This window comes from Humulus lupulus, chromosome 4 (assembly GCF_963169125.1).
Source record: "Humulus lupulus chromosome 4, drHumLupu1.1, whole genome shotgun sequence".
Classification (NCBI taxonomy): Eukaryota; Viridiplantae; Streptophyta; class Magnoliopsida; order Rosales; family Cannabaceae; genus Humulus; species Humulus lupulus.
In genome coordinates this window covers 214,933,526-214,950,500 of record NC_084796.1, presented here as the reverse complement: position 1 = coordinate 214,950,500, position 16,975 = coordinate 214,933,526, and the positions used below count along the sequence as shown (strand labels likewise).

Sequence of the window (16,975 nt, the reverse complement as noted above, 5' to 3'; positions counted from 1 at the left end):
ACATTTGTCCAATTTATTTGTAACTCTCAATATTATTTTACAAAGTGTGACAAACTCATTTTGTCACATTATTTAAACTAACATTATATTATATAAAATAATATAACAAATAGTGAGGCAGACTATTCCTTAAAATATAATTGTTAGGGAGTTATTAGTAATTTTTAAATAAATAAATTATTATTCATTATTTTTAAATTCTTCTTAATATGATATCTCCCTTGTTACTAGTGCTTGCTTAACAATTGTTTTGAATTAGTTTTGAATTCGTTTGATCTAAAGATTGAATTTGTTTCTCCATGGAACTATGAACACCCACTGTTTTTCCACTACCAAAAAAAAAAAAAACATTACGTCTCTAGTCTTTCTGTTTGCTTGCATTGTGGAGGGTTCTATGATGGCATTATTCATTCTGTTTTTCTATGTCCTTTATCTATACATGTTTGGCAACTCACTATTTATAAGACTTCCATTGAATCGCTTTTATTATATTCATTTATGGATCTGTTAAATTCTTTTACAACCAATCTTGCTCTTACTGTTATATATGCCATTTTATCATTCTCACATGGACCAATTGAGGAAATTGAAGGAATTTGAAGCATGAGTCTCTGTTCTATGACATATGGAGTCATTGTTCACATGGGCATCAAACGCTTACACCGATTTTGTAACATTGTTGTTATAAACTTTGCTTTTCAAAGTTTGGCATTAATAGAAATAATAATATCTATATAGGGGAAAAAAAGTAGAAGAAAGTGTGAAAAAAATGTCAATAAAATTAAATAGAGACAACACGATTTTAGTACATTATTGTTTGTTATGAAATCAACTTAGTGTCTTATAATTTAATCAATTACAAAATTTATACCTTGTATAAAGTAAATTAGTTCAAAATTATAATTTTCTAAAACTTTATAAATATTTTTTACATCTAAGAATAATTTAAATGAAATAATATGAAACATATTTATAAAATGTTTTCATCATAAAAACATATAAAATTTGAACAATTTACAATTTTGGATTACCATACACAAAATATTAAAACAGATTAATTACACAATAAAATATAGTCGAAACATCCTCCTTCCGAAACAAAGAGATTGGAGATTGTGCCTATTTTAAGTCCTCCCAAAATAGCATATTCCCAATAAAAATACCCAAATAAATATCATATACTTTGACAAAAGATACGACGTGGTATTAAATATTTCTGATGTCAATGGTGAATTAGAGTGGGATAAGTCTATTTCTTCTGCATTCATCGAATTAAATGACAAGGGAAGAAAGATCATAACGCCCAAGTCACGAATTTCCATTATAATTTATTATATAATTTTGTAAATCCTTGATGCAAGTAATATGCTATACATCTTTCTATAGTTTCATTTATAAAATGTATTAATTATTTTTATTAAATTTATATTAATGTTAAATAAATATTCTGTTTTAATTAAAAAAAAAAAATTTTTAAGTTATATTTGTTTTAATTTTTGAATTTGAGAGTAACAATAAGAAATTATATATTATATGTGTAATATAATATTAAATATTATAAATATATTTTAAATTTAAGTTTTTTATTATTTTTTTAAAAAATAATTTGTTGGTAATTCATAATAGATTATATTATATATTTAATATGATATTATTCTAATAAGTGAGCTTAAATTTAATTAAATTTTATTTAAATTATAAAACGTATGATTTTATTATTTTTAAATAATTATCATGGTAAAATATTTAAAAAATATATCTTATTGAATTTATTTAATTATTTATTATTTTTAAATAATTATCATTATAAAATATCTTAAAAATATATTATTTTAATTTTTTTAAATTATTTATTTTATTTTATTTAAATTTAAATAATATTTATAAATTACCATTAAATATAAAAATATTTTATTAAAATTAACTTTAAAAAAATTGTTAAAATCAATAATTTTTTTTATCTGCAAATTTATTATATAGATGATATATATATAATAATACATACAATTTTTTTTAATTTTAAATTTTGTTTAAAATAAGACTATATAATTTTTTAATTGGGTGATTAATGTTTATGTGTAAAATAATATGTAGCATAGGAAGAAGTAATAATAATAGGGAAATTTCATTATTTATGTCTAATAATACCTAATATTACCAAAAAATCCCAACACTAACAATATTTTTAAATTAATGCTAAACTTTTATCTCATACCCAAAATACCCTTCCCATTCAACCTCAGCCTTCTCTCTCTCAGTCTCGGTTTCTCTCTCTCTCAGTCTCACAAAAATCCCCCAAAAACCATCAAACCCCCACCTCCGTCGAGCCGTCGAGCCCCCATCTCCGTCGAGCCCGCATCTCCGTCGAGCCCCCACCTTCTCCCATTTCTCCGTCGATCTCGAGACCCACTGCAAACTCCCATTTTTCTGTCAAACCCGTGACCCATGGAGCATATTTCCTTCAAAGTTTAAAAAACAAAGGTAAAATCTTGAACCTAAGTCCATATTTGCTTTGTATTGTTGTTGAATCTGTGATTTGTGGAATGGGTTGTCCGATTTTGTGGGAAATTTTTTCTGGGTTTGAACCAGTGGCTCGATAAGTTCGATTATGGTTCGATAGTAGGCTCGATAGGGGTAGTTTGAACAGTTCGATGATGGATCGATAGGAGCTCGATAGATCTATGGCAATTTATGAAACTAACTCGATAGGATCGATTATGGTTCGATAGTAGGCTCGATAGAAGCTCGATAGGAGCTCGATATAAGCTCGATGGATATGTGGTATATATTACAAGGGCTCGATAGGTTCGATAATGGTTCGATATTAGACTATACTGTAGCTCGATGGTTATTTATGTAGACAGATTTTTCTTAGCTCGATAGGCTCGACACTGGCTCGATAGGCTCGATAAATTTAGGTTGTTGATATTGCTCGATGGAACTCGATAGTTTCTCGATAGTTGCTCGATAGGGTATGTTGCAGCTCGATTATAGCTCGATAGAGATCGATAGAGCTCGATGACAACTTATTTCAGTGTTTTTATGAAAAAAAATTTATTCTGTTTTCTTACCAATTTTTTTTCATGTGTTGTTACAGATGCCTAAGTTGCTTGTTCCGTTCAGTGATCACTTTCCTGGTCGAGTGACATATCGGGGTAGTAGTACTTTAAATCACATTAAGACCAGGTTTTTGGAGCTCGGGCTGCTTGAAAGGGCTAAGGAATCCCCTTTCAAGCAATTCTTTTTGGCTTCAGAGTTTAATTTCTCCGGAGTCTTGGTGCATCAACTGTTGCTGAGGAAAATCGCCAGCAACAACGAAGATGAGGTGCATTTTTTCTTGGGGTCGAAGTCTTGTAGATTCGGCATGGGAGAGTTTGCCCTGGTGACGGGGTTGGATTTCAGTGCCTTCCCGTCACCAGAAGAGTTGGAAGGGCGTAATCTCAGCGACCGGTTGATAAAGGAGTATTTCAACGATGCTGAGAAAGTAAAGCTGTCACAGGTGGACCATGCTTTCAAGACTTGTACGGTTGTGGAAGATGTGTACAAGCTTGGTCTATGTCTGTTTGTTGAGGGGGTTCTGAATGCCATTGAGGGCAAGCTGCACATTTGGCGAGATATTCTAAAAATTGTTGAGAATGTAGAGTACTTCTTCAGCTATCCATGGGGGAAGTACTCTTATAGGAGGCTATTGCATTCTTGTAAGAAGGACATGGTGAAGCAAAAGGCCAACTATGATGCCAAGAAGGATGCCAAGGTGCAGCAAGAGTCCAAATACAGTATGTATGGTTATGCCCCCGCCTTACAGTACTGAGCATATGAGGCTATCCAACAGCTTGCGGTGGAGCTTGTTGTGAGCTCGGGAAACATGTTCCCGAGGATGCTTAGTTGGTCGCATCGGAGGAACAAGGATTTCACCAAGTCCGTCATCGCACCGATATTATTGAAGAAGAATGTAAGTTATGTTTTTTTTATCTATATGCTTATCTTTTATCATTATTTGAGTTAACCAAATGTTTTATGTTGTTTGCAGTTAATTGTTCTTCCGATGTTGAAGCCTCGGCCAGCAGAAAAAGACTATTACTTGTCTTTGACTGAGGGAGATCTTCCCCTTTATCCTGGGCTTGGCCAGGATCCCTCGGAGACTGATGAGGAGGAGGATGCGACTTTTGAGAAAATGGCAGAGAAAGTTTCTCAGGCTGCTGAGGCAGCCAAGATATTTGTTGATGCTGCCCCGGGGGAGGATGTTGCAGGTCCCACCCCTCCTATTGCCCCAGCCTCAGCCCCAGCCTCAACCTGTGCCCCAACATCAGCCCCAACCTCAGCGTCAGCCCCAACACCAACCCCAACACCAGCCTCAGCCTCAACCTCAGCCCCTGAGCTGGCCGACTTGATTGAGCGGTTGGACAGAGTCGAGGGTCGACAGGAGACCCTCTTGAAGAACCAGTCAGTGATCTTGGACGTACTCAGTCAGATCCTGACATTTGTTAAGGAGAAACCGAGGGGCTCCAATGAAGATTCAGAGTCAGAGTCATTGGATATTCCGCTAGACTATGTTGATGATCCAACGACGCCTCCTACCATCATTGTGACACCTGATGCTGAGACTCCGGGAGTCGTTATTGTCAACCCTGAGGATGTTGCTGGGGTTCAGTTTCAAAGGGCTAGACGCCAAAGACGCAAGCCAGATTGGTTTGAGGACTATACGGATCCCACGAGGAAAAGACCTCGCACTGCTGCAGCTGCACCAGCAGACGAGGCTACACATGTGCTGGACCCTCTCAAGAAGCCAGATCTCAAACAGTATAGGACAATGTGCAAGTGGCTTCTTGGAGACATGCCCAACAAGACCCCGCGGGATGTAAAGACTGGGAGTCATGGTCCAGCGTGGTTTCTGATGTTGAAGACACCCCAATCCTGGCTCAATGATGGGGTAAGCCATTTATACCTAGTTATGGACTGTTTTCAATTTTACATGTTTTGTTTTTACTGACTCAATGTGAGCTCGATGGAGCTCGATAGGTAGTTCGATAGGGATGTTAAAATAGGTTGTTTTTTTTACTGTTTTATACTGGCTCGATGTGAGATGGATATGAGTTCGATAGTAGTTCGATATGTATGTTAAAATAGGTTTTTTTTACTGTTTTAGACTGGCTCGATGTGAGCTCGATATGAGTTCGATAGTAGTTCGATAGGGAATGGTAAAAGTTCGATGTGAGTTCGATAGTGAAATTTCCCTTAAAAATAGGGTAGCTCGATGTGGGCTCGATGTGAGTTCGATATGAGTTCGATAGTGAAAATTCCCTTAACAAAGTGGCTCGATGTGAGCTCGATGGAGCTCGATAGGGACGTTAAAATAGGTTGTCTTTACTGTTTCATGCTTGCTCGATGTGAGCTCGATATGAGTTCGATAGTAGTTCGATGGTAGTTCGATAGGGATGTTAAAGTAGGTTGTTTTTTTACTGTTTTAGACTGGCTCGATGTGAGCTCGATACGAGTTCGATGTGAGCTCGATGGAGCTCGACAGCAGCAATTTATTATGGTTTTTGCTAATTTTTTTATCGTACTCTCTTTTGCAGCATATTGATGCGGCAGAACACATGCTTCGTATGCGTCGCAAGTATTTTCCCAATATATATCGACAGAATGCAGTTGTGATGAACAGTTATTTCTCACAAGTGATACCTGCCCAATATGATCAGTTCAAGAAAACAGCCGACAAAACAAAGTATTATTGGGATGCTGACATTATGTCCATGTTGACCGGCATCGAGCAGCAGTTTCTGGCATCTTGGGGAGGAGTTGAGGATGTATATTGGTGCCAGAACTATGGACAACAACATTGGTTTGCCATTGAGGCTTCCATTTCTAGTTGGACTCTGACTGTTTACGATTCAGACAACTCGGTGATTAGTGACGCAAAGCTTGAGGATATTATGAGTCCATGGTGCTTTATGCTACCTTCTCTGTTAATGCAAAGTAAACTGTTTACTGATAGCTTGATGTTGAAGATTCCATCAGCAGGAAATAGGCCGCATCAGTTCACATTGCGTCGCAAACAGAAACAAGAGCTCCCTCAGTCAAAGAGAAGGTAACAAACATCATCTTCATACTAATTTTGTTTCTAACTAAATTTATAGTAATGTGCACTTAATATTTACTTTTTTCTTTACAGCGGGGATTGTGGTGTGTATGCTATCAAGTATATTGAGCATCTAATGGTCGGTCTTCCATTGGAAACTATCTGCGATGAAAATATGGAGGTGTTCAGGAACAAGTGGACCACAGACTTGTGGTATCAAAATTTGTTACCTTGATGATTGTATATATACAGGGTCTTTACATGTACATTTTGTTGTTCACATTTTTTTATAACTTTCATGGGCTGTTATCGAGCTAATATCAAGCTATATCGAACTGTTATTGAATTATCAAAATTTGTTACCTTCATGATAATCTTGTATACGGGGTCTTTACATCTCCAGTTTCTAACTGTTATTATTTTTTTATAACTTTCATGGGCTGTTATCGAGCTAATATCAAGCAATATCATTTTCATATCGAACCATTAACATAACTTTTAAGAAAAATCAAATAAAAAGAGTTTATTAATACAACAAGTTCAAATGGGAAAAAAGAGTTTAAAGCCTAGCTTTGCATGTAGCCCTGTTGTGGCCAAGACCACCACACATGCTACACTTGCGCTCTTTACGAATGATTTCTCCATTCGATGGAGTGCGGTTTGTCTTCCTTCTTCCCACCTTACTCTTCTTCGGTCGACCAACTGGTTGTTTTTCAACGGGAACCCCAACTTGCATTTTCTCTATGTTCTCAGGAACTTCCCAATCATCCTCGTTGCCAGTTGGGTAAATTGTTTCTTTGTAAGACTCTCTCCACATCTCAGTAGTGTAATATGGTGAACACAGTGAGTAAATGTTGACATTGCGCAACATGGCTGCAGCCACACCATGAACACAAGGGTAACCCATTATTTGAAACTGACCACAAGAGCATGATTTGGTCATCAAATTCACCTCACCATCACCTTCTGGGTCTACCACATGAAATTCAAACTGTCCAAGAGGATGGACTTTCAAGTACCTTGCATCATCCGCAATGCCTGAGACATCTTTCTCATATATTGTTGCTAATTTGGATGTGCACTTCTCTACCTCCTCACGACGCGCGGCAAACCATGACTGAATTGTGAAACGAATGAATTCCACAAAAGTAGTGACTGGGAAGGTTCGTGCGTCTCTGGTTTTGTTGTTGAAACTTTCAGCGTAGTTGCTTGTCATTACATTGTATCGATTCCCAGGAAAGTATGCACGAGTCCACTTATCGAAGCCAATACCCTCGAGATATTGAGCTATGGCAGGATCCATTTGCTTTATATTATTGAAGAACCTGTGAAATTTTGACTTCCGAAATGCATATGCCGCATTATACATCTCCTTGTGACAGTGATCGGTCTTGAACTTAGCGATTACATTCATACTTATGTGATGGTAGCATGCGTCGTGGTAGGCATCAGGGAAGACCAACTCAAGAGCATGAATAATGCTAGCATGCCTGTCTGAAACAAAAGACAGATTATCAACAACTCCAATGGCTTCCTTCAATTTCATCATGAAATACTTCCAAGAAGCATGATTCTCACTGTCAACAATCGCGAATGCAATTGGATAAATGTGGTTATTCGCATCCAATGCGACAGCACACAACATGTGGCCACCGTACCTTGACTTCAAGAAAGTGCCGTCCACACATATAACAGGACGACATGATGTAAATCCCCTTCTACAAACTCCGAGTGAGAAGAAACAGTAAAGAAAGCGACCGTCATCTGTGACAAAATCAGTAATCGTACCTGGATTCTTTTGCTGCAGCATGTACAGGTAAGAAGGTAATTTGGTGTACGATTCTTCAGGTGTCCCCCTGACATAACCGAGTGCCTTCTCTCTGCATCTCCAAGCCTTCATATAACTCATATCGATCCCAAAATTATTCTTCATATCCTCCTTTATGCTGTTTGGTGGATAGCTAGTGCCATCAGTAGCATATTTGTTCTTGATAAGGTGCCCAATGACAGAAGGTGCTGCTTGACGGTGGTCTTTTTGTCGCAATTCTAGTGAGCAAGTATGTACACTATTACAAACAGTGATCTCAAACATCTCCGATCGCACTACTTTTTTCCCTCTTATTCTCCAACCACAATCAGGATCCTTGCAGGTGATATACAACACATCAGTACTAGACTTCTTTACCATAAACTCAAAATTATTCTTCATTGCAAAGAGAGCCGCTTTGGTTTTCAATTCCATCTTGTTCTCAAATGTCTTCCCAAGATGTAATTCCCCCAATGCTACACCGGATGAGGGTGATTCAGAACGACTACAAGCTATGATATCTTCTTTTGTAAACATGGGAGCACTCCATTTTCTGTGATCTTCTGTTGAATTTATTGAAATGTTCCCTGTATAGTTATATTCTGTTCCACCAGGACGACTAGAGCTGGTGCCAGGTGTTCGACGTCCTTGACTTGGTGGGTTCGTCCGTGCAATATGACGTATTGGTTGTTCTTGTACTTCTTCTACTTGCAAATGTACAGCTAATAGATCATCATCCACTGAATTGTCTCCTAAGTCCTCATTGTGTTCAGCTACCGGATCATCATTCACATAGGGGTTGTACTTATACTGATTGCCCCTCAGGTCAGTAATAGGAAATCCTAAAGTACTGGCTGCTCCCTCAGGTCTGGGAGTGGAATATGGGTCTGCAATGACAATCTTTTTAACAGGAGTGACACACAAGGCCAACCTTTCTTTAGATGTTACTCCTAAGAATGCACGGACACCAAGATCACTTTCAACATGAACTGGTGTAAACGGTTGGTCGCCACAAGTGTAAGGAACCTCCAATTTCAACTCATAAATCTGTTTATCAACTTTAAGTTCCTTGTGCAATATGTCAAGAAGTTGCAAGTACGTTACAATATCCTCCATCGGTATCACCATGCATTGAGGGTCCTTGAAAATCCACTTGTTCCCTTGTAATTCCCAAACACCATTGTAGGATACAAAAACGTAGACAATAGAGCCTGTGTTGGAAAAAAAAAACATTAAAATTGTCAGGAAAACTGTCATTTTTTCAGAAATACATTAAAAAAGAACTTTATCGAGCTAACATCGAGCTTTATCGAGTTAGCATCGAGCTCTTATCGAACACTATCGAGCTACAATTTCTCAAAACCGAACATAAACCCTCCATCAAACCCTATCGAGCTCATATCGAGCACATATCGAGAAACCTAAACCTATCGAGCTCAGATATTGTAGGGTCCCATCGAACCCTTATTGAACCATTATCGAGTTTCCATCGAGCACAATCGAGTACTACTACCCAAACCTATCGAGCTATAATCGAGCTCACATCGAGCTCTTACAAGACCTTCTTCTACATACCATCGAGCTCATATCGAACCGTTATCGAGCTGATATCGAGCAAAAAAGTTGCAGAAAACCCAGAAAAACACAGATCGCGGAATCTCTCAAAAAATCCCGAAAAATACACCAATATAGGCTCAAATCTGTTCAAAATAGCCAAAAAAATGTAAACAAATAATACCCAATACATAAAATATAAAATCTTATTACCCATGGTTTTTCTCCTCAAAAAACTCTCAAAATAGATGTTGTCTTTGATATTAACGACTTCACATAGACAATGGAGATGGCTAACAATGATTTTGACAAGAAAATTATACAAAATTGTAGGTTTTGTGTATGATTTCGTGAGAATGAGAGAGAGAGAGGGAGGAGAGTGGAAGAGAAGGTTTTGTGATTTTTTTATATAATGGGAGGGATATTTTGGGTATGGGAGGAAAGTTTAGCATTAATTTGAAAATATTATTAATGTTGGAATTTTTTGGTAATATTAAGTATTATTAGAGATAAAAAGTGAAATTTCCCTAATAATAACCAATCAGGTCAGGTCCACTAATTAATTGTCAAAGGCTCGATCGTCGTTGTTAAATCATTTTTCCATTAAGGGCATTAAGAAGTGAACTATTTACCGTCGTAACGAATAAGTTTGACTATGAGCTTGGTAGGTAGAATAGAGACTAGGGAGATTGATAGATAGAAAGATACAAGAGATCATCAGTACAGTTCCTGACACTATATAATATAATAGGAGGGAGACAGAGCGCCATTTTCTAAGCCAATTTTCTCGGAAAATAGAGAGAGAAAGGATAACGGAGATGGATTTCTCAGAGTTGAAGAAGGCAGTGGAAGCTGTGGAGCTCGTAGATGGTCACGCACACAATATTGTGGCTCTTGACTCCGCCTTTCCTTTCCTCGGTGGTTTCTCTGAAGCTTATGGCGATGCTTTGACTCATGCTGTTCATTCTCTCTCGGTCAAGGTACTGCTCACTACTCTCTTTTTTTCATAGATATTCTCGCCAATTCAAATCTCTTGTTACTGCTTTTTTTATCTTGGATTTTAGTGTTGATTTTACTTTGATTCAAGCTAAGCTTTTTTCAATCTTTGAAAGAAAGTAGTGTAATTTGTTCTGCATTATCTTCATTCTTAAAAGACCGAATATGAAGAATTATTTGTCCTCTTTTGATCACTGTTAAAAGAAACGGCCAAACGAGACTTTTGTGAGTGCGAGTAGTCGACTGTGACAGAGATTGTCTACAACTGCCTATATTAATGCATTTAAAGTACAACAGTAAATATTTCGGTTTTTTTTTTCCTCCAATAAATGTTGCCATTTTTGTAATGTCAACACCTGGTTTGAAGATGAATTGCACACTCACAACAGACTCAACCATTTTTTTTCCTTTTTGATGAAGGATACCTCAAAAAGAGGACACCAGAAGATAGATAAATAAAAACACCAGCAATAGCTTGGATAGTACAAAATAGCAAAGCAAACCGAACAAGTAACAACACTCAACTACTTGAGCTAGCATCAAGTAACAACACATTTATGAAGTTGAAACAGAGTTTTGTTGTTAAAAGAATGCTCTTTTTCCCTGTTGATTGGACTAAAACAACTGATGTTAATTTTTCGCATAGCACCAATTGAGGCTAGCTCAATTGGTTAGGATTCGACCCGTATAACCGTGTGTGGGGTGGCGCATTAAATCCTAATTCAAAAGAAATTTCGCATAGTAACTTTTTAAAGAAACGTAATAAAACGTGGATTTTCTTGAACTCGCTTGTTATTATATGGCAGAGAAATTTGAAGGATATAGCTGAACTTTATGGATGTGAAAATTCATTGCGTGGCATCGAAGAATTTCGCAGGGTCAAAGGGTTGGAGGCCATAAGCTCAACATGCTTTAAAGCTGCAAAAATCTCGGCCATACTTATTGATGATGGGGTAAAGCTTGACAAAGAACATGAAATAGAGTGGCATAAAGCCTTTTCACCTTTTGTTGGCAGAATCTTGAGAATTGAACGTCTGGCTGAGACAATTCTAGATGAAGTAAAATACTTTGAACGTTTATCATGGTTTTAGTCATAATATCACTGTTATGTTTATTTATTTCTTTTTCTGGGTTGTGTAGGAATTGCCCGGTGGAACGTCTTGGACATTGGATAAGTTCACTCAGATATTTGTTGAAAAGCTAAAATCATATCCTTTGCTTTGGTGCTCAACTTGTCTAAGATAACAGAAGAAGTTAATTTTGCTTGTGATTTCCTTAGCTAATTTATTATTACAGTTGCTGGTGAGATTTTTGGCTTGAAAAGCATAGCTGCATACCGCAGTGGCCTAGAAATCAACACAAATGTTTCAAAAATAGATGCCGAGGAAGGTCTTACTGAAACTTTACTAGGTGAGAACAGGTGGATTAAGCTTTCTCAGTGATCATCTCTTCTATGCTAACAGCTCTTTGTTTCCAGCTAGTAAGCCTGTCCGCGTGGCAAATAAAAAGTTCATCGATTATATCTTCACACAAAGTTTGGAGGTTGCGCAACAGTTTGACTTGCCAATGCAGATACACACAGGGTAATTGGAGCTGTTGAAATTTTCCATGGTTCACTATTGAGAATCAACAATAATTTCCAAAGTTTCCAAGTTACTATCTATTTGTTCTATGCTTAATATAATTAAGAGCATTCGGGCGCTTAAAATGTGTTTTATTGACTATACTTCTGCCTATTTTTTGATAAATTGTACATTTCTAGTTTTGGAGACAAAGATCTGGATATGCGGCTCGCCAATCCCCTTCATCTCCGGGATGTCCTTGAGGACAAGAGATTCTCTAAATGCCGTATAGTTTTATTACATGCATCCTATCCATTTTCTAAGGAAGCGTCATTTTTAGCCTCTGTTTATTCTCAGGTTAAACAATTTCTCCTGTAAATAACATCTTTTACTGAATTTTGAAATAAAATGTTTCATTGAGAATACTTGCTTTCATTTGCAGGTGTATCTAGACTTTGGTTTGGCTCTTCCTAAGCTTAGCACCCAAGGGATGATATCTTCAATCAAAGAACTCTTGGAGCTTGCTCCAATAAATAAGGTATTAACATCTCGGTGTAAGATGTTAAATAAAAAACTGAGAAATGTGCACTAGGACACTGAATTTTTTTTATAATATAAACATGTAAACTCCTCTAAAATAAATTTATGTCAATTTTCTATGAAAGTGAATTCTACGAAATCATTCAAGTGTCTATTAGGGAAGTAAAAGTAGAAACACATTTTTTATTCATTGATCTAGTTGAAAACTAAGTAACTTGCATTCTTTTTGAGCCACTGTACATTTGTACACTGTTTTCCTTTTCCCAATTTCCTTGAGGATTTTTATTATGGAAATGTCAACAGCTCTCTCTCCTTATTGTCTTCCACAATATTATGTGGGTTGTAATGACTAGTTGATGGCATACCATGTGCAACATAAATTTTCAGGTTATGTTCAGCACTGATGGCTACGCATTTCCTGAAACATATTACTTAGGTGTGTTGAGTTTGATAATTATATTACTTTATTAGTTATGGTAATTATTACCTGTACGGATTATCATTCATAATGTCACTTGTCGTTGTAGGTGCTAAAAAATCACGTGAAGTCATCTTTTCTGTCCTGCGTGATGCTTGTCTTGATGGAGATCTTGATATTCATGAGGCTGTTCAAGCTGCCAAAGACATCTTTGCTGAAAACTCCATTCGGTTTTACAAACTTAAGTTACCTGTGAAATCTTTTGGGTCAGCAAATACTATATCTTCTACACCTACAAATACTAATGCCCTAAGTGGCATCACATTAGTTCGTATGCTCTGGGTTGATGCTTCGGGACAACATCGTTGTCGTGTGAGTTTTGCATATTTTGTAATTTTTTGTTCTCTGCTTTATAGTCTGCTATTATCATCTTTCATGTTAAGCAAGTCTAATTCTGTATTTTCTATTTGAGAAATAACTTTTTAGGGTACCAGAGAAGTGTAGACTTAAATTCAGATAAATATTTTATTAATTGGAATGGAATCTTGTCTCTAAATTTTTTCCATTAATGTCCAAGTTCTCATTAAAATCATGTCAATGAACTAGAAAGTTTCTATCTTCTGAATAAGCAATCTTGCCATTACTGTAATAGGTTGTGCCTTCAGCGCGCTTTCAGGATGTGGTTCAGAGGAATGGTGTTGGTTTGACTTTTGCTTCAATGGGAATGCCTTCATTTGTTGATGGTCCAGTTGAAGAGTCTAAACTGACTGGAACTGGTGAGATCAGATTGGTGCCTGATTTGTCAACCAGAAGGATAATTCCCTGGTACAAAATTTCTTTCAGGAAGATTTCTCTGGTTTTTTTAATTTTAAAACTTTCCTATCTGTCCTAAGCATGTTCAAATGTACTTACAGTACTAAAAAAGTTAATCTGGTTGCCACTAACTGAATACTGTATGTTTTTAGATATTATTAAATGAGTAAGGTCTTAAAATAGACTGCTTGTGGTTAAAACTTGATTAGATGTGCAACAAAATGGAATGGAAATTAGATGATGGCATGTGAAAATGGTGTAATTTGTTGTTTTTATTTTTTACTTAACTGTGACCAACGAGCTATTTCAGGGGATGACTCATTTTATGGAAAAGTAACTTAGTACTTGTTAAATTCACATGCCACAGTAATCTATAGCTTTGGCATATTAATTGTTTCTTGTGTAATTCTGCTAGCATTTGCTTTACTTAAAGTCAATTTAATTTGTAATTTTTAATTCACAATGCAAAATTATGCCGTCTCAATTCTCATGTGGTTTGTTCAAATCAATTTTGCATTCTTCTTACATGTCATACTCTGACACAAGTGCGATATTCGTAAATATTTCTATTAAATGCCACCATCTTTTTCAACAGGGAAACTAGAGAAGAAATGGTTTTGGCTGACATGTATCTCAAACCTGGTGAACCATGGGAATATTGCCCGAGAGAAGCCTTACGAAGGGTTTCAAAAATTCTGAAAGAAGAATTTGACTTTGTATGTCTTATAGCTTGGCTTATATACAAAAGCACTTAGATTTGTTTTTTAAAATCTTAAATGGAAATTTTCCAGGTAATGAATGCAGGATTCGAGAATGAGTTTTATTTGTTGAAGAGTGTACTGAGGTGTGAGATGCTACGTTTCTTGATCATATCATGACTTGAATGCTTTGAAGGAATTTCTGGAAATTGTTAATATGTGTTTGTTAATGAACTTTCCTAGGGAAGGGAAAGAAGAATGGGTGCCATTTGATTCAGCTCCCTACTGCTCAACATCATCTTATGATGCCGCTGCCCCTATATTCCAAGAACTTGTGGCTGCCCTCCATTCGTTGAATATTCCAGTGGAACAGGTACATGAAAGAATTATGATTCTGTATTCCCTCGATGCCTTCATTTACTAAGGTTACGGTTAAAGCTTTACCAACATGTTTTATCTCATTTGGTATTTCCCTTTTCGTAGGTGCATCCAGAATCTGGGAAGGGTCAATTTGAGGTGGTTCTGGGTCATGGAACTTGCACCCTTTCTGCTGATAACCTAGTTTTTGCACGTGAAACTATCAAGGCCATTGCAAGGAAACATGGATTATTGGCAACCTTTGTGCCCAAGTACGTTTTGTCTTGCAATCTTACAGATTATATATATTTATATATATGTGTATGTGTGTGTGTGTGTGTGTGTGTGTGTGTGTGCAGTAACATGTAGAACTGTGAAGCAACTCGAAAGAAATTTGTTCAATGTTATATTTTGGTCAAGTATTTCATTAATGGAAGCAGACCTACTCTTTCTAATTGGTTTAGGTCTATGGAAAAAAAATTTCTCTGAATTAAGTTGGACTTTAACAGATTGGTCGCTTCTCTTGGACCAGGTATTCTATGGAAGACATTGGTTCTGGGTCCCATGTACATGTAAGTTTGTTTCAGGATGGAAAAAATGTCTTCATGGGATCATCTCGGTATGGAATGTCCAAAGCTGGAGAGGAATTCATGGCTGGTGTTTTATATCATCTCCCTCAAATTTTGGCATTTTTAGCACCAATTCCAAATAGGTTCTAGTTTCTTCTGATTTGTATTTTAGCCTTTGCAGTCTATACTTGGTGTGTATGCACATCATGTCTTTCCCTCTCTTTCTTCATTGCACTAATATTTGAACATCTTTGGCCTGTAGCTATGATCGATTACAACCCAATACATGGAGTGGAGCATACCAATGCTGGGGAAGGGAGAACAAAGAAGCCCCACTGAGAGCTTCATCTCCACCTGGAATTTCAGATGGTTATGTGAGCAACTTTGAGATTAAATCGTTTGATGGATGTGCAAATCCACACATAGGCTTGGCTGCAATACTTGCTGCTGGCATTGATGGGCTTCGGAAACATCTTAGCCTCCCAGAACCTGTTGGTAAGTTCAATTCTCACATGTTTAGTCTAGGTTCCTCACAATTACATACATCTATAACTAGTTGCCTGACTTTTATTGGTAAAAGTGGTTTCTTCATGTTTATTCAGGTATGTAGCTAACATCTTAATGATCTTTCTTTATGAAACAGATACAAACCCTTCTACCTATGCTCCAGAACTCAAAAGATTGCCAAAATCACTTTCAGAATCTTTAGCAGCTCTTAATGAAGACAATTTCATGACAGATCTAATTGGTGAAAAGCTTCTGGTTGCCATTAAAGGAATCCGCAAGGTATGTCTTTACAATATCAACTTATTCTAATAGATGTCAACATTAAGAAGCTAATTGTGCTTCCTCAACGCCTTATCTGCCTCTACATGTGTGTTTATCAAGATGTCATATTCTGAAAAATATACTTTTTAATAAATGCCCTTACCTACCTATCATATAAATGCCATAACTACGAATCTTCACCTCCTTTCATGGTGGTTATGTTCATCTTGTTGTTGTCACTATGTTTAAAAAGCTTACTTTAGATTCCATCAAAAATCACACAATATTTTCAAGTTGAATTTGCACTTTTATGGAGCTTAGAAACCAACGAGTGTAGATAGTAAGAATGAGAATAAATAACAGGTAGTGTTCTACAACTGAACTTGAATTCTGAGACTGACTAAGCTAGCTATGACTTATTTCTCATTTACAGGCTGAGGTTGACTTCTACTCGAATCATAAGGATGCATACAAGCAGTTGATATACCGTTATTGAGCAGGACTATCTTCTTTCCTTTGCTCTCCATTGTTCACTCTAATTTATTACCATTCGACGATGTTGAAAGCTTATTGGTGAAAATACAGACTTTATAATATCATATTAGTAATAACGTGGTGATTCCAATGACGCAATAATCTGTTTCCACCATTTGCTCTTTTTGCCATGTTTTTCTTTCTATTATATTATTTAATCATTTTGAGTATTATTTATATATATATATATATATTTATGGAATTGTCTGCTTTTCTTGATCTTTATTTGGTATGTTCATGTTCCTCTCTGATGATTCTATAAGAGCTTTGGAGAGGGGAA

The 16,975-nt window shown here is 36.5% G+C and overlaps 2 protein-coding genes across 2 annotated transcripts; both read left to right on the top strand.

Annotated features, from left to right (window-relative positions):
* Positions 1-3,820: 3,820 nt before the first annotated feature.
* LOC133831198 (uncharacterized) lies at positions 3,821-6,451 on the top strand. The gene is made up of 4 exons (XM_062261402.1): positions 3,821-3,952; positions 4,031-4,930; positions 5,577-6,088; positions 6,173-6,451. The coding sequence occupies exons 1-4, from the start codon at positions 3,866-3,868 to the stop codon at positions 6,312-6,314; spliced, it is 1,641 nt and encodes a 546-aa protein (XP_062117386.1). The 5' UTR covers positions 3,821-3,865; the 3' UTR covers positions 6,315-6,451.
* Positions 6,452-10,174: 3,723 nt separating this feature from the next.
* On the top strand, positions 10,175-16,810 carry LOC133831196 (uncharacterized). The gene is made up of 18 exons (XM_062261400.1): positions 10,175-10,420; positions 11,243-11,494; positions 11,577-11,645; positions 11,732-11,846; positions 11,914-12,019; positions 12,199-12,355; positions 12,441-12,536; positions 12,926-12,974; positions 13,066-13,328; positions 13,609-13,781; positions 14,365-14,485; positions 14,561-14,613; positions 14,711-14,840; positions 14,951-15,096; positions 15,357-15,536; positions 15,656-15,888; positions 16,037-16,179; positions 16,595-16,810. Exons 1-18 carry the CDS (start codon positions 10,259-10,261, stop codon positions 16,655-16,657), a joined length of 2,511 nt encoding a protein of 836 aa, XP_062117384.1. The 5' UTR covers positions 10,175-10,258; the 3' UTR covers positions 16,658-16,810.
* The last annotated feature ends 165 nt before the right edge of the window (positions 16,811-16,975 follow it).

Coding starts and splice junctions, on each gene's coding strand:
- LOC133831196 (XM_062261400.1), top strand. CDS start 10,259: ATGGATTTCTCAGAGTTGAAGAAGGCAGTGGAAGCTGTGGAGCTCGTA. Junction 11,495..11,576: donor CTGAGACAATTCTAGATGAA/GTAAAATACTTT, acceptor TGGGTTGTGTAG/GAATTGCCCGGTGGAACGTC. Junction 15,889..16,036: donor TAGCCTCCCAGAACCTGTTG/GTAAGTTCAATT, acceptor TTTATGAAACAG/ATACAAACCCTTCTACCTAT.
- LOC133831198 (XM_062261402.1), top strand. CDS start 3,866: ATGTTCCCGAGGATGCTTAGTTGGTCGCATCGGAGGAACAAGGATTTC. Junction 3,953..4,030: donor CGATATTATTGAAGAAGAAT/GTAAGTTATGTT, acceptor TGTTGTTTGCAG/TTAATTGTTCTTCCGATGTT. Junction 6,089..6,172: donor CTCCCTCAGTCAAAGAGAAG/GTAACAAACATC, acceptor TTTTCTTTACAG/CGGGGATTGTGGTGTGTATG.